Below are 22,108 nucleotides of genomic sequence, written 5' to 3'. Positions count from 1 at the left end.
TATTAAAGAAAAATTTTGAGTTTTATATCCCTTTCAGTAAAAAGTTACTTTCATATACGACAATAAACTACATTTTATAATACAACCAATAATACCATAAAAAAAAGGAAATTTATGCTTACCTGATAAATTGATTCCTTTTACGATATGCAGAGTCCACGGGTTTCATCCTTACTTCTGGGATATTAACCTCCTGCTAACAGGAAGTGGCAAAGAGCACCACAGCAAAGCTGTTACATAGCTCCTCCCCTAACTCCTCCCCCCAGTCATTCGACCGAAGGTATAGGAAGAGAAAGGAAAAGCTAAAAGGTGCAGAGGTGACTGAAGTTTTGAAAAAATAAAATAAATCCTGTCTTAAAATGACAGGGTGGGCCGTGGACTCGGAATATCGAAAATAAATCAATTTATCAGGTAAGCATAAATTTCCTTTTCTTTCACAAGATATGCAGAGTCCACGGGTTTCATCCTTACTTGTGGGATACCAATACCAAAGCTTTAGGACACAGATGAAAGGGAGGGACAAGACAGGAACCTAAACGGAAGGCACCACTGCTTGAAGAACCTTTCTCCCAAAAATAGCCTCAGAAGAAGCAAAAGTATCAAATTTGTAAAAAGTATGAAGGGAGGACCAAGTCGCAGCCTTACAAATCTGTTCAACAGAAGCATCGTTTTTGAAAGCCCATGTGGAAGCCACAGCTCTAGTAGAATGAGCAGTAATTTTTTCAGGAGGCTGTTGTCCAGCAGTCTCATATGCCAGGCGGATGATGCTTTTCAGCCAAAAAGAGAGAGAGGTAGCCGTAGCTTTTTGACCTTTACGTTTTCCAGAATAAACAACAAAAATAGAGGATGTTTGTCTGAAATCCTTGGTCACTTGTAAGTAAAACTTTAAAGCACGAACCACATCCAAGTTATGTAATAGACGTTCCTTCTTAGAAGAAGGATTAGGACACAAGGAAGGAACAACAATTTCCTGATTAATATTCTTATCTGAAACAACCTTAGGAAGGAATCCAGGTTTAGTACGTAAAACCACCTTATCAGAATGGAATATAAGATAAGGTGAACCACATTGTAAAGCAGAAAGCTCAGAAACTCTTCGAGCAGAAGAGATAGCAACTAAAAATAAAACCTTCCAAGATAACAGTTTAATATCTATGGAATGCATGAGTTCAAACGGAACCCCTTGAAGAACCTTAAGAACTAAATTCAGACTCCATGGTGGAGCAACAGATTTAAACACAGGCTTGATTCTGATTAAAGCCTGACAAAAAGACTGAACGTCTGGGACATCCGCCAGACGCTTGTGTAATAAAATTGACAAAGCAGAAATTTGTCCTTTTAGAGAACTAGCAGATAATCATTTTTCCAATCCTTCTTGGAGAAAGGACAAGATCCTAGGAATCCTAATCATACTCCATGAGTAACCCTTGGATTCACACCAATAAAGATATTTACACCATATTTTATGGTAAATCTCTCTAGTGACAGGCTTGCAAGCCTGAATCAGAGTATCAATGACCGACTCAGAGAATCCCCGCTTAGATAAGATCAAGCGTTCAATCTCCAGGCAGTCAGCTGTAGAGAATTTAGATTTGGATGTTGGAACGGACCTTGAATGAGAAGGTCCTGTCTCAATGGTAGTTTCTGTGGTGGCAGAGAAGACATGTCCACCAGATCTGCATACCAAGTCCTGCGTGGCCACGCAGGCGCTATTAGAATTACTGAAGCTCTCTCCTGTTTGATTCTTGCAATCACACGAGGCCGGAGAGGGAAAGGTGGAAACACATAAGCCAGGTTGAACGACCAAGGTACTGCTAGCGCATCTATCAGTACAGCCTGGGGATCCCTTGACCTGGACCCGTAACGAGGAAGTTTGGCATTCTGTCGAGATGCCATCAGATCCAATTCCGGTTTGCCCCATTGATGAATCAATGATGCAAATACCTCCGGTTGGAGTTCCCACTCCCCCAGATGAAAAGTCTGACGACTTAGAAAATCCGCCTCCCAGTTCTCTACTCCTGGGATGTAGATTGCTGATAGATGGCAAGAGTGAATCTCTGCCCATGGGATTATCTTTGATGCCTCTATCATTGCAAGAGAACTTCTTGTTCCCCCTTGATGATTGATATATGCTACAGTCGTGACATTTGTCCGACTGGAATCTTATGAACTTGGTCAGTGCCAACTGAGGCCACGCTTGAAGCGCATTGAAAATTGCTCTCAGTTCCAGAATATTGATTGGCAACTGAGACTCCATTGGAGTCCAAGTTCCCTGAGCCTTCAGGGAATTCCAGACTGCACCCCAGCCCAAGAGGCTGGCGTCCGTTGTCACGATTACCCATGCTGGCCTGCGGAAGCACATTCCCTGAGACAGATGAACCTGTGACAACCACCAAAGAAGAGAGTCTCTGGTCTCTTGATTTAGATTTATCTGAGGAGATAAATTCGCATAATCCCCATTCCACTGTCTGAGCATGCATAGTTGCAGTGGCCTGAGATGAAAGCGAGCAAACGGGACGATGTCCATCGCTGCTACCATTAATCCAATGACCTCCATACACTGTGCCACTGATGACCGAGGAATGGACTGAAGAGCTCGGCAAGTATTTAGAATCTTTGATTTTCTGACCTCCGTCAGGAATATTTTCATGTCTACCGAGTCTATCAGAGTTCCTAAGAATGGAACTCTCGTTTGTGGAATAAGTGAACTCTTTTCTATATTCACTTTCCAACCGTGAGTTCTTAGAAAGGACAGCACGATGTCCGTGTGAGATTTGGTTAGATGATAAGTTGACGCCTGAACTAAAATATCGTCCAGATAGGGCGTCACTGCTATGCCCGCGGCCTGAGGACCGCTAGAAGGGACCCTAGCACCTTTGTGAAGATTTTTGGAGCTGTGGCCAACCCAAAGGGAAGGGCCACGAACTGGTAATGCTTTTCCAGAAAAGCAAACCTTAGAAACTGATGATGATCCTTGTAGATAGGAATGTGAAGGTACGCATCCTTTAGGTCCACGGTGGTCATGTATTGACCCTCCTGGATCATTGGTAAGATTGTTCGTATAGTCTCCATCTTGAACGATGGGACCCTGAGAAATTTGTTCAGGAACTTTAAATCCAAAATAGGTCTGAAAGTTCCCTCTTTTTTGGGAACCACGAAAAGGTTTGAGTAAAACCCCTGTCCCTGTTCCAGTTTTGGAACTGGACAAATTACTCCCATGGAATAGAGGTCTTTTACACAATGTAAGAACACCTCTCTTTTTGTCTGGTCTACAGACAAACGTGAAAGATGAAATCTCCCTCTTGGGGGAAAATTTTTGAATTCCAGTTGATACCCCCCTGGGTCACAATTTCTAATGCCCATGGATCCTGTACATCCCTTGCCCAAGCCTGAGCAAAGAGAGAAAGTCTGCCCCCTACTAGATCCGGTCCCGGATCGGGGGCTGGCCCTTCATGCTGTTTTTGTAGCAGCAGCAGGCTTTTTGGCTTGTTTACCCTTACTCCAGGTCTGATTAGGTCTCCAGACAGACTTTGACTGAGCAAAATTTCCTTCCTGCTTATTGGTGGAAGGGGATGCAGAGGGTACTCCTCTGAAATTTCGAAAGGGACGAAAATTATTTTGTTTACCCTTCCTAAGAGGTTTATCTTGAGGTAGGGCATGGCCTTTACCTCCAGTAATATCCACAATGATCTCCTTCAATTCAGGGCCAAACAGAGTTTTACCCTTGAAAGGAATAGTTAACAGTTTAGACTTTGAGGATACATCAGCAGACCACGATTTTAACCATATCGCTCTGCGCGCCAATATTGCAAAACCTGCATTTTTTGCTGCTAATTTAGTAATCTGAAAAACAGCATCAGTGATAAAAGAATTAGCTAGTTTGAGAGCTTTAATTCTGTCCAAAATGTCGTCTAGGGGCGTCTCTACTTTCAGAGACTCTTCCAGGGCGTCAAACCAGAAAGCCGCTGCCGCCGTAGTTACTGGAACAATGCAGGCAGCAGGTTGTAACAAGAAACCCTGGTGAATAAATAATTTCTTTAGAAGACCCTCTAATTTTTTATCCATAGGGTCTTTGAAAGCACAACTATCTTCAATAGGTATAGTTGTACGCTTAGCTAGAGTAGATATTGTTCCCTCAACCTTAGGGACCGTTTGCCAAGAGTCCTTAATGGTATCTGATATGGGAAACATTTTCTTAAAATTAGGAGGGGGAGAGAACGGTATACCTGGTCTATCCCATTCCTTTCTAACAATTTCCAAAATTCTTTTGGGAACTGGAAAAACATCAGTGTAAGTAGGAACTTCTAGATATTTATCCATCTTACACAATTTTTCTGGAGGAATTGTAATGGGTTCACAATCATCCAGAGTTGCTAGGACCTCCCTAAGTAACAGACGAAGGTGTTCAAGTTTAAATTTAAAGGACGCTAAGTCCGAATCTGTCTGAGGTAATATATTCCTTGAATCTGAAATTTCTCCCTCAGACAATAATTCCCTAACCCCCAATTCAGAGCATTGTGAGGGTACATCGGAAATAGTTAATAAAGCATCAGAGGGTTCAGTATTTATATTAATACCTGGCCTACTGCGTTTACCCTGCAAACCTGGCAGTTTAGAAAATACCTCATTGAGAGTAGTTGACATAACTGTAGCTATATCTTGCAAAGTAAAAGAATTAGACGCACTAGATGTACTATGTGTAACTTGTGTGGGTGTTAAAAGTTGGGACACTTGAGGAAAATTACATGGCATATCCTGATTCTCTTCAGACTGAGAATCATCCTTAGACACACTTTCATTTCCTAAAATATGTTCCTTACATTGTAAGGCTCTATCAGTACAAGAGGTACACAATGTAAGAGGGGGTTCCACAATGGCTTCTAAACATATAGAACAATGAGTTTCCTCAATGTCAGACATGTTGAACAAAGTAGTAATAACCACAACAGTTGGTAAATAGTTTATTTATTAACAAAAAACAATTTTGCAAAAAAAGAGTACTGTGCCTTTAAGAAATAAAAGCACACACCTTTTTCCCAAACACGCTTAAAAACGTCTATGAACGTTTAAAACCTATGTATGGTATATAAGTTTGCCAAAAATTATTGCATCCACATGCAACGATTGAGTTTACTCTCTACAGGAACATTAAATAAAAAAAAAAATTCTAAATAATGACCGCTGCACCTCGCCACAGCTCTGCTGTGGCGCCTACCTGCCCCCAGAGAACTGCCAAATGAATCGACACCAATCCGGATAGTGTAAAACACAGATAGGGCCCAACCGGAGCTAATGTCTGCCGTCTCCTTCGGAGTAAACTGTGCAACTGAGGTGTGAAAATAGGCCCCGCCCACAATGGACGTCGCACTTAGAAATTCAACTACCGCATGGAAGCGGTTATAAACAGCCAAGTGGTCCCCAAACGTCTTAAAATAAAATAAATAAATAAAATCTCTTTACTGTTGTTCTTTATAATAAACTTATGAACAAAAGGTCCCAGTGTCAATGTATATGCTTGCAATAATGTAAGAAGAAAAAACACCCAGTAGGACAGTAACTCCCCTTTACATTTAGGACTACTGCTTACCCTGTTCCTTATAAGGAACCAAATACAGCCAATTCTGATATACAAAGTTTCCTCAGAAAAATTAGGCTGACACATACCTCAAATGCTGCTTATTGCATGAGACCGTCCTCCACACTGAAGAGTTTCCTTCATATTACCTTCAGATTTGTGGGAACCATAACTGACCTTAGTAACTGCTGCTAAGATAATCAATTTCAGGGAGAAATCTTCTTCCATATCCTCCCTGAATAAAATAGTACTCACCGGTACCATTTAAAAATAAAAAACTTCTTGATTGGAGAAATTAAAACTATCATTTTGTCACCACTATCACTTTACCCTTCCTATTACTAGCACAGGCAAAGAGAATGACTGGGGGGAGGAGTTAGGGGAGGAGCTATGTAACAGCTCTGCTGTGGTGCTCTTTGCCACTTCCTGTTAGCAGGAGGTTAATATCCCACAAGTAAGGATGAAAGCTGTGGACTCGGCATATCTTGTAAAAGAAATAAACAATATTGACCAAATACATAGAAAGAGAAATTACAAGATATTGCAGACCCCTAATAAGCACACAAACCATTAAAGGGACATTATACACAAGATTTTTCTTTGCATAAATGTTTTGTAGATGATCCATTTATACAGCCTATACAGGTTGTTTTTTTTTTTTAAATGTATAGTTTTGCTTATTTTTAAATAACATTGCGCTGATTTTCAGACTCCTAACCAAGCCCCAATGTTTTAGAAGTATACTGATGTCTACCTACTCCAGTTTGCTCCTGTTTGTGTAAAGAGTCTTTTCATATGCAGAGGAAGGGGGGGGGAGTGTCTGCTGTTTTTGCTATAGAACCACTTTCAGTGGGTGTTCTAGCTAACCTTTTCAACAGAGCTGAACTGGGAGCTGCTAAGTAAGTTTTTAAACGGTTTTATACTAGATTTTTATAACAGTATCTGTGCATATTATTCTTTATAGTAGTGTCTATTACATGCAGTTAAATGAAAAACATAATTTATGCTTACCTGATAAATTCCTTTCTTCTGTTGTGTGATCAGTCCACGGGTCATCATTACTTCTGGGATATTATCTGCTCCCCTACAGGAAGTGCAAGAGGATTCACCCAGCAGAGTTGCTATATAGCTCCTCCCCTCTACGTCACCTCCAGTCATTCGACCAAAGACCAACGAGAAAGGAGAAGCCAAGGGTGTAGTGGTGACTGGAGTATAATTTAAAAAATATTTACCTGCCTTAAAAAACAGGGCGGGCCGTGGACTGATCACACAACAGAAGAAAGGAAATTATAAGGTAAGCATAAATTATGTTTTCTTCTGTTATGTGTGATCAGTCCACGGGTCATCATTACTTCTGGGATACCAATACCAAAGCAAAAGTACACGGATGACGGGAGGGATAGGCAGGCTCATTATACAGAAGGAACCACTGCCTGAAGAACCTTTCTCCCAAAAATAGCCTCCGAAGAAGCAAAAGTGTCAAATTTGTAAAATTTGGAAAAAGTATGAAGCGAAGACCAAGTTGCAGCCTTGCAAATCTGTTCAACAGAGGCCTCATTCTTAAAGGCCCAAGTGGAAGCCACAGCTCTAGTAGAATGAGCTGTAATTCTTTCAGGAGGCTGCTGTCCAGCAGTCTCATAGGCTAAACGAATTATGCTACGAAGCCAGAAGGAGAGAGAGGTAGCCGAAGCCTTATGACCTCTCCTCTGACCAGAGTACACGACAAACAAGGAAGACGTTTGTCGAAAATCCTTAGTTGCCTGCAAGTAGAACTTGAGGGCACGAACTACATCCAGATTGTGTAGAAGACGTTCCTTCTTTGAAGAAGGATTTGGACACAAGGATGGAACAACAATCTCTTGATTGATATTCCTGTTAGTGACTACCTTAGGTAAGAACCCAGGTTTAGTACGCAGAACTACCTTGTCTGAGTGAAAGATCAGATAAGGAGAATCACAATGTAAGGCTGATAACTCAGAGACTCTTCGAGCCGAGGAAATAGCCATTAAAAATAGAACTTTCCAAGATAACAATTTTATATCAATGGAATGAAGGGGTTCAAACGGAACACCCTGTAAAACGTTAAGAACTAAGTTTAAACTCCATGGCGGAGTAACAGTTTTAAACACAGGCTTGATCCTAGCTAAAGCCTGACAAAAGGCCTGGACGTCTGGATTTTCTGACAGACGCCTGTGTAACAAGATGGACAGAGCTGAGATCTGTCCCTTTAATGAGCTAGCCGATAAACCCTTTTCTAAACCTTCTTGTAGAAAAGACAATATCCTAGGAATCCTAACCTTACTCCAGGAGTAGTCTTTGGATTCACACCAGTATAGGTATTTACGCCATATCTTATGGTAAATCCTTCTGGTAACAGGCTTCCTAGCCTGTATCAGGGTATCAATAACCGACTCAGAAAAACCACGTTTTGATAAAATCAAGCGTTCAATTTCCAAGCAGTCAGCTTCAGAGAAGTTAGATTTTGATGTTTGAATGGACCCTGAATCAGAAGGTCCTGTCTGAGAGGTAGAGACCAAGGCGGACAGGATGACATGTCCACTAGATCTGCATACCAAGTCCTGCGTGGCCATGCAGGCGCTATTAGAATCACTGATGCTCTCTCCTGTTTGATTTTGGCAATCAATCGAGGAAGCAGCGGGAAGGGTGGAAACACATAAGCCATCCCGAAGTTCCAAGGTGCTGTCAAAGCATCTATCAGAACCGCTCCCGGATCCCTGGATCTGGATCCGTAGCGAGGAAGTTTGGCGTTCTGGCGAGACGCCATGAGATCTATCTCTGGTTTGCCCCAATGTCGAAGTATTTGGGCAAAGACCTCCGGATGAAGTTCCCACTCCCCCGGATGAAAAGTCTGGCGACTCAAGAAATCCGCCTCCCAGTTCTCCACTCCCGGGATGTGGATTGCTGACAGGTGGCAAGAGTGAGACTCTGCCCAGCGAATTATCTTTGATACTTCCATCATTGCTAGGGAGCTTCTTGTCCCTCCTTGATGGTTGATGTACGCTACAGTCGTGATGTTGTCCGACTGAAACCTGATGAACCCCCGAGTTTTTAACTGGGGCCAAGTCAGAAGGGCATTGAGAACTGCTCTCAATTCCAGAATGTTTATTGGTAGGAGACTTTCCTCCTGACTCCATTGTCCCTGAGCCTTCAGAGAATTCCAGACAGCGCCCCAACCTAGTAGGCTGGCGTCTGTTGTTACAATTGTCCAGTCCGGCCTGCTGAATGGCATCCCCCTGGACAGATGTGGCCGAGAAAGCCACCATAGAAGAGAGTTTCTGGTCTCTTGATCCAGATTCAGAGTAGGGGACAAGTCTGAGTAATCCCCATTCCACTGACTTAGCATGCACAATTGCAGCGGTCTGAGATGTAGACGTGCAAAGGGAACTATGTCCATTGCTGCTACCATTAAGCCGATCACCTCCATGCATTGAGCTACTGACGGGAGTTGAATGGAATGAAGGACACGGCATGCATTTAGAAGCTTTGTTAATCTGTCTTCTGTCAGATAAATCTTCATTTCCACAGAATCTATAAGAGTCCCTAAGAATGGAACTCTTGTGAGAGGAAAAAGAGAACTCTTCTTTTCGTTCACTTTCCATCCATGCGACCTTAGAAATGCCAGAACTAACTCTGTATGAGACTTGGCAGTTTGAAAGCTTGAAGCTTGTATCAGAATGTCGTCTAGGTACGGAGCTACCGAAATTCCTCGCGGTCTTAGTACCGCCAGAAGGGCACCCAGAACCTTTGTGAAGATTCTTGGAGCCGTAGCCAATCCGAATGGAAGAGCTACAAACTGGTAATGCCTGTCTAAGAAGGCAAACCTTAGATACCGGTAATGATCTTTGTGAATCGGTATGTGAAGGTAAGCATCCTTTAAATCCACTATGGTCATGTACTGACCCTTTTGGATCATGGGTAAGATTGTCCGAATAGTTTCCATTTTGAACGATGGAACTCTTAGGAATTTGTTTAGGATCTTTAAATCCAAGATTGGCCTGAAAGTTCCCTCTTTTTTGGGAACCACAAACAGGTTTGAGTAAAACCCTTGTCCTTGTTCCGACCGCGGAACCGGATGGATCACTCCCATTAATAACAGATCTTGTACACAGCGTAGAAACGCTTCTTTCTTTATCTGGTTTGTTGACAACCTTGACAGATGAAATCTCCCTCTTGGGGGAGAGAATTTGAAGTCTAGAAGGTATCCCTGAGATATGATCTCTAGCGCCCAGGGATCCTGAACATCTCTTGCCCAAGCCTGGGCGAAGAGAGAGAGTCTGCCCCCCACTAGATCCGGTCCCGGATCGGGGGCCCTCGGTTCATGCTGTCTTTGGGGCAGCAGCAGGTTTCCTGGCCTGCTTGCCCTTGTTCCAGGACTGGTTAGGTTTCCAGCCTTGTCTGTAACGAGCAACAGCTCCTTCCTGTTTTGGTGCAGTGGAAGTTGATGCTGCTCCTGCTTTGAAATTCCGAAAGGGACGAAAATTAGACTGTCTAGCCTTAGCTTTGGCTTTGTCTTGAGGCAGGGCGTGGCCCTTACCTCCTGTAATGTCAGCGATAATTTCTTTCAAACCGGGCCCAAATAAAGTTTGCCCCTTGAAAGGTATATTAAGCAATTTGGACTTAGAAGTTACATCAGCTGACCAGGATTTTAGCCACAGCGCCCTACGTGCCTGAATGGCGAATCCTGAGTTCTTAGCCGTAAGTTTGGTTAAATGTACTACGGCCTCCGAAAGGAATGAATTAGCTAGTTTAAGGACTCTAAGCCTGTCCGTAATGTCGTCCAGCGTAGCTGAATTAAGGTTCTCTTCCAGAGACTCAATCCAAAATGCTGCCGCAGCCGTAATCGGCGCGATGCATGCAAGGGGTTGCAATATAAAACCTTGTTGAACAAACATTTTCTTAAGGTAACCCTCTAATTTTTTATCCATTGGATCTGAAAAAGCACAGCTATCCTCCACCGGGATAGTGGTACGCTTAGCTAAAGTAGAAACTGCTCCCTCCACCTTAGGGACCGTTTGCCATAAGTCCCGTGTGGTGGCGTCTATTGGAAACATCTTTCTAAATATAGGAGGGGGTGAGAACGGCACACCGGGTCTATCCCACTCCTTAGTAACAATTTCAGTTAGTCTCTTAGGTATAGGAAAAACGTCAGTACTCGCCGGTACCGCAAAGTATTTATCCAACCTACACAATTTCTCTGGAATTGCAACAGTGTTACAATCATTAAGAGCCGCTAAAACCTCCCCTAGTAATACACGGAGGTTCTCCAATTTAAATTTAAAATTTGAAATATCTGAATCCAATCTGTTTGGATCAGAACCATCACCCACAGAATGAAGCTCTCCGTCCTCATGCTCTGCAAGCTGTGACGCAGTATCAGACATGGCCCTAGTATTATCAGCGCACTCTGTTCTCACCCCAGAGTGATCACGCTTGCCTCTTAGTTCTGGTAATTTAGCCAAAACTTCAGTCATAACAGTAGCCATATCTTGTAATGTTATCTGTAATGGCCGCCCAGATGTACTAGGCGCCATAATATCACGCACCTCCCGGGCGGGAGATGCAGGTACTGACACGTGAGGCGAGTTAGTCGGCATAACTCTCCCCTCGCTGTTTGGTGAAATTTGTTCAATTTGTACAGATTGGCTTTTATTTAAAGTAGCATCAATACAGTTAGTACATAAATTTCTATTGGGCTCCACCTTGGCATTGGAACAAATGACACAGATATCTTCCTCTGAATCAGACATGTTTAACACACTAGCAATAAACTTGCAACTTGGTTACAATCTTATTTAACAAAAACGTACTGTGCCTCAAAGAAGCACTAAACGATTAAATGACAGTTGAAATAATGAACTGAAAAACAGTTATAGCATCAATCCTTAAAAAACAACACAACTTTTAGCAAAGGTTTGTTCCCATTAGTAAAGTAACAATAATTAAATTTGAAACATAAAAATTACAGAGCAACGTTTTTAATCACAGTCAATATAAGAGTCTCACAGCTCTGCTGAGAGAATCTACCTCCCTCCAAAGAAGTTTGAAGACCCCTGAGTTCTGTTAGAGATGAACCGGATCATGCAGGAAATACAAGAGTAACTGACTGGAAATTTTTGATGCGTAGCAAAGAGCGCCAAAAACGGCCCCTCCCCCTCACACACAGCAGTGAGAGAGAAACGAAACTGTCACAATTAAAACAAGCAACTGCCAAGTGGAAAAATAATGCCCAAATATTTATTCACTCAGTACCTCAGAAAATGCAAACGATTCTACATTCCAGCAAAAACGTTTAACATAATAAATACCTATTAAAAAGGTTTAATGTACTTTTAACAGAGTAATTCCGGTGAAATACCATCCCCAGAATACTAAAGTGTAGAGTATACATACATGTCATTATAACGGTATGGCAGGATTTTCTCATCAATTCCATTCAGAAAATAAAAACTGCTACATACCTCAATGCAGATTTATCTGCCCGCTGTCCCCTGATCTGAAGCTTTTACCTCCCTCAGATGGCCGAGAAACAGCAATATGATCTTAACTACTCCGGTTAAAATCATAGTAAAAACTCTGGTAGATTCTTCTTCAAACTCTGCCAGAGAGGCAATAACACGCTCCGGTGCTATTGTAAAATAACAAACTTTTGATTGAAGTTATAAAAACTAAGTATAATCACCATAGTCCTCTCACACGTCCTATCTAGTCTTTGGGTGCAAGAGAATGACTGGAGGTGACGTAGAGGGGAGGAGCTATATAGCAACTCTGCTGGGTGAATCCTCTTGCACTTCCTGTAGGGGAGCAGATAATATCCCAGAAGTAATGATGACCCGTGGACTGATCACACATAACAGAAGAAATTGGTGTATACTGTCCCTTTAAAAGGGACAGTAAATACCTTGTAATTACAAGACATTTCTGTTGTGTTGCTATAGAAGAACATATCAGCCAAGCCTAACAAATTAACATCCTTTCTACTGCAATTGTTTATTCAATAGCCAAACTCCATCCACAATTTGTTTTATTTGAAGGAGCCAATCTGGGAATGACTCTGCAGACAACAAGGTAAGAAACGGTCCTAAAGTTAGTATAATGTGCATTGTATTGCAGTTGTTATCTGACTGAGTCAATTAGGGACATATATGTAGCAGAGTTAGCCTTGAGAAGTCAGCAATGGCCAATTCAAGTTCTGAGAATTATAAATTGTTACATTTCAGAGCAAAATTAAATAAAAAGGGTGAAACATAAATAGAACTATACTGCAAAGTTGTGTCAGTATGCATAACTAAACTTTTTATATATCCAAAATATAAAAAGACTGGTTCATATTAAGAAATAAAATTGGCTTTACATTGTACCAGCTAGTTTACTAAACAAAATCAGTCTTAGAACATTGTTGTGACTGTATCTCTGCAAAAATGTATAGCAACGCATCTCTGGTCTACTGTAGTAGTCAAAAATAATCTTTAACTGTTTATCATGAACTGATGGTTTCATTTTTTCCCCTTTCATTAAAAGGACCAATGTATGTGAATATAAGAAACTACTGTATTTGGTGGTTTGCAAACCTGTTTGCTTAAAAATTTGTTTTGTTTCTTCCACTGTCTTATAGAGAGAGAGAGAGAGAGAGAGAGAGAGAGAGAGAGAGAGAGAGAGAGAGAGAGAGAGAGAGAGAGAGAGAGAGAGAGAAAGAGAGAGAGAAAGAGAGAGAGAAAGAGAGTGAGAAAGAGAGAGTTAGAGAAAGAGAGAGGGGGAAAGAAAGTGAGAGAGAGAGAAAGAGAGGGAGAGAGAGAGAGAGAGAGAAAGAGAGTGAGAAAGAGAGAGTTAGAGAAAGAGAGAGGGGGAAAGAAAGTGAGAGAGAGAAAGAAAGAGAGGGAGAGAGAAAGAGAGGGAGAGAGAAAGAAAGAGAGAAAGAGAGAGAGAGAAAAAGAGAGAGAGAAAAAGAGAGTGAGAGAAAGAAAGAAAGAAAGAAAGAAAGAAAGAAAGAAAGAAAGAAAGAAAGAAAGAAAGAAAGAAAGAAAGAAAGAAAGAAAGAAAGAAAGAAAGAAAGAAAGAAAGAAAGAAAGAAAGAAAGAGAGAGAGAGAGAAATTTGAAGCAGGTAGAGATTCATCACACACAGTGAGGTTTGTCTAAGAAGTGTGAGAACGGGTTTTGGGCTAGGTATTATTATTTCTAAAATCCGACATTTTAAATGAGCTGCACTTTATATGCAAGTGCGTCTTATATGCTGTCTAAAAATATTAAACATATTGAACTATAAAAAAAAAAATAGGGGGCGCCCTAAGTCAGATAAACCAATGTAAGTTTTAAAATATTAACTGTGACTTTAAATGATAACTTTTCACTTTTGTTCATCATTTCTGTGATTATATGCAGTACTAGGCCATGTGGCGCTTCTGTTCTTTCCTATCATATTGAACTATAACTTCATACTTTTGTGCTACGTGAATTTTCAGGTTAAGATAAACAGCACTTTAAAAATATAATCTAGACAGCCAAGGCTGTTTTCTTTCTAAACACTGAAACATTTATAAATGAACTGTTTATTTAGAGAAACACACTTTTGTGGAATTGATTGACATGCTGTGTGAGTGTTGCAGTGTATTTGTTTCAAGAGCATCATTTGAGCAATAACCACACAAGATCATTATATTTAGGGATGACTTGTTATTGTTATGTGGATTTAAACAAACGTACTTGATACTGATACAGCTGTCGCATCAACGGACAGGAGATGAAGTGATTCCGGTGCATAGCCAGGGCAAGAGCTCCACTGTGTGGTGAAATCAGCAAAGCTGCTATAGCTTGAAGAAGACGCACTGCTATCCCTGACAGTTGGGTGTTGCCCTGTCGGATACGGGCAAGCTCCTGTCCAAGAGATTGTTGCAGGGCCAAGGAAATGGGCCGGGGGTTTGTGTTCTGCCATCGGGGATCTGGGTTCAAGGGGAAAAGCTAAAACAAAAACGATTGTACGTTAGGAGAGGTGGAGCAATTATATTACATTTATCAGAAATATATTTTGGGATTTTCCAAAGCTCAAAATACCCAAACTAGTCATCCAAATAGGATTATGCTAACGATTCTGTGATACTATGGATCGAGTTTAAATTTTTTGGGGGATTTTGTGTTCACTAAGGGCCTCAATTCTAAAAAACCTGCCAGCTTTAAAAGAAATCAACAGCTTATTTTTACAAAGCATTATATAGTGAAGGGTCTCTCCTTCACATAAGGACTATTAGTGACTTCCCCTTAATGAGATAAACAGTTCCCAATGTAAATAAAATGTTCTTTAAAACAATCCCTGAGAGGCCTCATAATTCTGACAAGGTATCTTATAGAATCTCACTAGACCAGACCATAAGAACCTGATGATCTAAACCTCACTAGTTCAGGCGTGGTTTTTCACGCCGACTCTCGCAGGGGCTGCCCTGGTGGAATTATCATGAAAATAGTCAGTCCCTGCAAGTGACAAGATGTCTCCAATAGAAAGTAATTGAGCTAGCTGGAAAGGTAAACTTCTCTGGGGGCGCACTTTAAAAATTAAATCCTGCATCAAAAAAAAAAAAAAATCACATTGCGCTGCTTTTTGCGTATAGCATCTTACAAACGCCTCTATTTTTGTACACGTGTTTTTCTATTAGGGTTATAAGTATTTTGAGAAAAGTTTAACACATTTTAGGTTAAGAAAAAAAATGTGAGATCTGTAGTGCGAAAATCTTTACAGAATTACGCTGGGATTAGAAAGACAATTTCATATACACCTATGGAACACCCATGTTCAGACCATTTTCTGAACAAAAACAAAAAAAACAATTGTCCTTTGTATTTATAAGTACGAATTTCAAAGTGATTTTTGCACATCCAGTGTACTTAAATTACGCTTTACGCTGTGCCTATTTAACACCATTTATTCCTGTGTAGTTTACATACATTTTTTTTCCTTTTGTGTGAATGGTTCAATTATTCCTTTAGTAGGATTTGTAAAAGACAAATTTTATTGTGAATTTTTGTAATGTCTGCATCTCCTCCCCATGCAAAAATGCAGTATACGCCCCTTAGCGAGACATCCTGTTTCAGGGTAAAAAGTGGCATTAGATCATTTCTCCAGGGTAATAGAAGTACTGAGTACTTTAGCTCATCGGATCCTAAGTGAGAAACAGTGGGGAGTAAGTACATATCTGGTCCCAAAGGGGACCGTTGATTCTCTGAGAAGGTGTAGTGTTTGAATACTGGTGCACAGGTTCCCCCCACTTTTGCTAATGGAAGCATAATGCAAAAAAAATAAATAAAAAAAAATTTCTTCTATTTAAAATTGAAATGCACCTATGCGCATTTCAATTTTGACCTTTTTTATCCCTTTAAAATATGAGAAATAAACTAATTTGATTCGTGATTTTTGCACATCCAGTGTACTTAAATTATGATTTACACTGTGCCTATTTAATACGATTTATTCCTGTGTTTATTCTTTTTTTTCTTTCATAATTTGGATAGAGTGTACAACTAAAAAAAAGTAACAATTTATTTCTATTATGACATTTTATTTCAGTCTTTTGATATCCTTTGTTAAAAACCAGGAAGGTTTTTAATTAGTATGGGTGCTTGAGAATAGATAAATTATTATTAGTTGTATATAGGTTTATTCTGCATGGAATCCAGATGAATTATTATTTTATTTGTATGATCATTGCAGGTCTCACCTGTAAGAACATTCCAGCGAGATCATCTTCTGGACCCAAGACAGGGATCTGAGTTAGTGCTCTTGCTCGCACTTGTCCCTGGGGGGTTTCTGCGGGTGGCTTCCTCTTCACTGCATCAGTGCTTTCTAGGGAAAAAAACACATTATCTATAATAATCTCTGGAAGTTACTTGAACTCAGTTCAGAAAGTTCTGTAAATTTAAAATACCAAAAGTTAAACAAATTATGTAAATATAACCTAAAAAGTATAGCTGTTTCCTTCTCTTTAATTAATATTTTTTATCTGTTTTCTAAATTAACTGTTTCACATGGTACTGTAGATTATTACGGCTATCACAGAAACAAATTAGCACACAGAGAGATAATAATGTATTTTTTTAACTTGCTCAGAATGTTTTTTCAGTATCATGATCAAAAGTCTGAGAAAATAACTCTGCCAGTCAATATGGTGTCTAAGCATTTAAAGCAAAAGGAAATTCTAAGATTTTATCAGAATCTAAAAGTTTGGATATTTGTTAGTTCCCGTCCTGGCTTAAATGGACTATAAATTAAAATTGAACTGTTCATGATTCAGATAGAGCAAGCAATTTCCAACAACCTTCCAATTTTCTTCAATTACCTAATTTGTTTTGATCTCTTTGTATCCTTTGTTGAAAAGCATACCTAGATAGGCTAAAGAACAGCAATGCACTCTTGAGGGCTGGCTGCACATATATGCGTCTTATAATTGGCTTACCAGATAATTTCATCTAGCTCTTAGTAGTGCATTGCTGCTTTGAACAAAGGATACTAAGAGAATAAATTAAATTTCATAATAGAAGTAAATTGGAAAGTTGTTTAAAATTGTATGTTCTACCTGATTCATGAAAAAAAAACATAATTTATGCTTACCTGATAAATTCCTTTCTTCTGTAGTGTGATCAGTCCACGGGTCATCATTACTTCTGGGATATTACTCCTCCCCAACAGGAAGTGCAAGAGGATTCACCCAGCAGAGCTGCATATAGCTCCTCCCCTCTACGTCACTCCCAGTCATTCGACCAAGGACCAACGAGAAAGGAGAAGCCAAGGGTGAAGTGGTGACTGGAGTATAATTTAAAAAATATTTACCTGCCTTAAAAAACAGGGCGGGCTGTGGACTGATCACACTACAGAAGAAAGGAATTTATCAGGTAAGCATAAATTATGTTTTCTTCTGTTAAGTGTGATCAGTCCACGGGTCATCATTACTTCTGGGATACCAATACCAAAGCAAAAGTACACGGATGACGGGAGGGATAGGCAGGCTCTTTATACAGAAGGAACCACTGCCTGAAGAACCTTTCTCCCAAAAATAGCCTCCGAGGAAGCAAAAGTGTAAAATTTGTAAAATTTGGAAAAAGTATGAAGCGAAGACCAAGTTGCAGCCTTGCAAATCTGTTCAACAGAGGCCTCATTCTTAAAGGCCCAAGTGGAAGCCACAGCTCTAGTAGAATGAGCTGTAATTCTTTCAGGAGGCTGCTGTCCAGCAGTCTCATAGGCTAAACGAATTATGCTACGAAGCCAGAAAGAAAGAGAGGTAGCAGAAGCCTTTTGACCTCTCCTCTGACCAGAGTAAACGACAAACAGGGAAGACGTTTGTCGAAATTCCTTAGTTGCCTGTAAGTAAAACTTTAGGGCACGAACTACATCCAGATTGTGCAGAAGACGTTCCTTCTTCGAAGAAGGATTTGGACACAAAGAAGGGAACAACAATCTCTTGATTGATATTCCTGTTAGTGACTACCTTAGGTAAGAACCCAGGTTTAGTACGCAGAACTACCTTATCCGAATGAAAAATCAAATAAGGAGAATCACAATGTAAGGCTGATAACTCAGAGACTCTTCGAGCCGAGGAAATAGCCATTAAAAATAGAACTTTCCAAGATAACAACTTTATATCAATGGAATGAAGGGGTTCAAACGGAAAGCCTTGTAAAACGTTAAGAACAAGGTTTAAACTCCATGGCGGAGCAACAGTTTTAAACACAGGCTTAATCCTGGCCAAAGCCTGACAAAAAGCCTGAACGTCTGGAACTTCTGACAGACGTTTGTGCAACAGAATGGACAGAGCTGAGATCTGTCCCTTTAATGAACTAGCAGATAAACCCTTTTCTAAACCTTCTTGTAGAAAAGACAATATCCTAGGAATCCTAACCTTACTCCAAGAGTAACCTTTGGATTCGCACCAATATAGGTATTTACGCCATATCTTATGGTAAATCCTCCTGGTAACAGGCTTCCTAGCCTGTATTAGGGTATCAATAACTGACTCAGAAAAACCACGTTTTGATAAAATCAAGCGTTCAATTTCCAAGCAGTCAGCTTCAGAGAAGTTAGATTTTGATGTTTGAAAGGACCCTGTATCAGAAGGTCCTGATTCAGAGGTAGAGACCAAGGTGGACAGGATGACATGTCCACCAGGTCTGCATACCAAGTCCTGCGTGGCCATGCAGGTGCTATTAGAATAACTGATGCTCTCTCCTGTTTGATTCTGGCAATCAATCGAGGAAGCATCGGGAAGGGTGGAAACACGTAAGCCATCCTGAAGTCCCAAGGTGCTGTCAGGGCATCTATCAGGACTGCTCCTGGATCCCTGGATCTGGACCCGTAACGAGGAAGCTTGGCGTTCTGTCGAGACGCCATGAGATCTATCTCTGGTTTGCCCCACTGATGAAGTATTTGGGCAAAGACCTCCGGATGAAGTTCCCACTCCCCCGGATGAAAAGTCTGACGACTTAAGAAATCCGCCTCCCAGTTCTCCACTCCCGGGATGTGGATTGCTGACAGGTGGCAAGAGTGAAACTCTGCCCAGCGAATTATCTTTGTTACTTCCATCATTGCTAGGGAGCTTCGTGTCCCTCCCTGATGGTTGATGTAAGCTACAGTCGTGATGTTGTCCGACTGAAACCTGATGAACCCCCGAGTTGTCAACTGGGGCCAAGCCAGGAGGGCATTGAGAACTGCTCTCAATTCCAGAATGTTTATTGGTAGGAGACTCTCCTCCTGACTCCATTGTCCCTGAGCCTTCAGAGAGTTCCAGACGGCACCCCAACCTAGAAGGCTGGCGTCTGTTGTTACAATTGTCCAGTCTGGCCTGCTGAATGGCATCCCCCTGGACAGATGTGGCCGAGAAAGCCACCATAGAAGAGAATTTCTGGTCTCTTGATCCAGATTCAGAAAAGGGGACAAGTCTGAGTAATCCCCATTCCACTGACTTAGCATGCACAGTTGCAGTGGTCTGAGGTGTAAGCGTGCAAAGGGTACTATGTCCATTGCCGCTACCATCAAGCCGATTACCTCCATGCATTGAGCCACTGACGGTTGTTGAATGGAATGAAGGGTGCGGCAAGCACTTTGAAGTCTTGTTAACCTGTCTTCTGTCAGGTAAATCTTCATTTCTACAGAATCTATAAGAGTCCCCAGGAAGGGAACTCTTGTGAGTGGAACGAGTGAACTTTTCTTTTCGTTCACCTTCCATCCATGTGACCTTAGAAATGCCAGTACTAACTCTGTATGAGACTTGGCAGTTTGAAAGCTTGAAGCTTGTATCAGAATGTCGTCTAGGTACGGAGCTACCGAGATTCCCCGCGGTCTTAGTACCGCCAGAAGAGCACCCAGAACCTTTGTGAAGATTCTTGGAGCTGTAGCCAATCCGAATGGAAGAGCTACAAACTGGTAATGCCTGTCTAGGAAGGCAAACCTTAGGTACCGGTAATGATCTTTGTGAATCGGTATGTGAAGGTAAGCATCCTTTAAATCCACTGTGGTCATGTACTGACCCTTTTGGATCATGGGTAAAATTGTCCGAATAGTCTCCATCTTGAACGATGGAACTCTTAAGAATTTGTTTAGAATTTTTAAGTCCAGGATTGGTCTGAAAGTTCCCTCTTTTTTGGGAACCACAAACAGATTTGAGTAAAACCCTTGTCCCTGTTCCGACCGTGGAACTGGATGGATTACTCCCATTAACAAAAGCTCTTGTACGCAGCGTAGAAACGCCTCTTTCTTTGTTTGGTTTGTTGACAACCTTGACAGATGAAATCTCTCTCTTGGAGGAGAGTATTTGAAGTCCAGAAGGTATCCCTGAGATATCTCTAGCGCCCAGGGATCCTGGACATCTCTTGCCCAAGCCTGGGCGAAGAGAGAAAGTCTGCCCCCCACTAGATCCGATCCCGGATCGGGGGCCCTCAATTCATGCTGTTTTAGGGGCAGCAGCAGGTTTCCTGGCCTGCTTGCCCTTGTTCCAAGACTGGTTAGGTCTCCAGCCTTGTCTGTAGCGAGCAACAGATCCTTCTTGTTTTGGAGCAGAGGAAGTTGATGCTGCTCCTGCTTTGAAATTCCGAAAGGAACGAAAATTAGACTGTCTGGCCTTAGGTTTGGCCCTGTCTTGCGGCAGGGCGTGGCCTTTACCTCCTGTAATGTCAGCGATAATTTCTTTCAAACCAGGCCCGAATAAGGTCTGCCCTTTAAAAGGTATATTAAGTAATTTAGACTTAGAAGTAACATCAGCTGACCAGGATTTTAGCCACAGTGCTCTGCGTGCCTGAATGGCGAATCCTGAATTCTTAGCCGTAAGTTTAGTTAAATGTACTACGGCCTCCGAAATGAAAGAATTAGCTAGTTTAAGGACTCTAAGCTTGTCCGTAATGTCATCCAGAGTAGCTGAATTAATGGTCTCTTCCAGCGACTCAAACCAGAATGCCGCCGCAGCCGTGACCGGCGCAATGCATGCAAGGGGTTGCAATATAAAACCTTTTTGAACAAACATTTTCTTAAGGTAACCCTCTAACTTTTTATCCATTGGATCTGAAAAGGCACAGCTATCCTCCACTGGGATAGTGGTACGCTTAGCTAAAGTAGAAACTGCTCCCTCCACCTTAGGGACCGTCTGCCATAAGTCCCGTGTGGTGGCGTCTATTGGAAACATTTTTCTAAATATCGGAGGGGGTGAGAACGGCACACCGGGTCTATCCCACTCTTTAGTAATAATTTCAGTTAGTCTTTTAGGTATAGGAAAAACGTCGGTACTCGTTGGTACCGCAAAATATTTATCCAACCTACACATTTTCTCTGGTATTGCAACTGTGTTACAATCATTCAGAGCCGCTAACACCTCCCCTAGTAATACACGGAGGTTCTCCAGCTTAAATTTAAAATTTGAAATATCTGAATCCAATCTGTTTGGATCAGAACCGTCAGCCGCAGACAGAAGCTCTCCGTCCTCATGTTCTGCAAGCTGTGACGCAGTATCTGACATGGCCCTAGTATTATCAGCGCACTCTGTTCTCACCCCAGAGTGATCACGCTTGCCTCTTAGTTCTGGTAATTTAGCCAAAACTTCAGTCATAACAGTAGCCATATCTTGTAATGTTATCTGTAATGGCCGCCCAGATGTACTGGGCGCCACAATATCGCGCACCTCCCGAGCGGGAGATGCAGGTACTGACACGTGAGGAGAGTTAGTCGGCATAACTCTCCCCTCGCTGTTTGGTGAAATTTGTTCAATTTGTACAGATTGACTTTTATTTAAAGTAGCATCAATACAATTAGTACATAAATTTCTATTGGGCTCCACTTTGGCTTTGGAACAAATAACACAGGTATCTTCCTCTGAATCAGACATGTTTAACACACTAGCAAATAAACTTGCAACTTGGAATACAATTCTAGTAAAATATTATGAAAAACGTACTGTGCCTATAAGAAGCACAGAAGATTTATGACAGTTGAAAATTAATAAACTGAAACAGTTATAGCATCAATCCTTGTAAACAACACAACTTTAGCAAAA

General features: G+C 41.3%; 1 protein-coding gene across 2 annotated transcripts in view; it reads right to left on the bottom strand.

Annotated features, from left to right (window-relative positions):
• INTS1 (integrator complex subunit 1) overlaps positions 1 to 22,108 on the bottom strand; it is a 190,185-nt gene that overhangs the window by 94,267 nt on the left and 73,810 nt on the right. For both annotated transcript variants that reach the window (XM_053694669.1, XM_053694668.1), the window contains 2 exons: positions 16,298 to 16,422; positions 14,295 to 14,549 (listed from right to left, as the gene is read on the bottom strand). In XM_053694669.1, coding sequence (XP_053550644.1) covers positions 14,295 to 14,549; positions 16,298 to 16,422 — 380 coding nt within the window. The remainder of the gene's footprint in view (positions 1 to 14,294; positions 14,550 to 16,297; positions 16,423 to 22,108) is intronic.

Source organism: Bombina bombina, chromosome 11 (genome assembly GCF_027579735.1).
Source record: "Bombina bombina isolate aBomBom1 chromosome 11, aBomBom1.pri, whole genome shotgun sequence".
NCBI lineage: Eukaryota > Metazoa > Chordata > Amphibia > Anura > Bombinatoridae > Bombina > Bombina bombina.
This window is presented reverse-complemented; position numbering and strand designations above follow the sequence as displayed.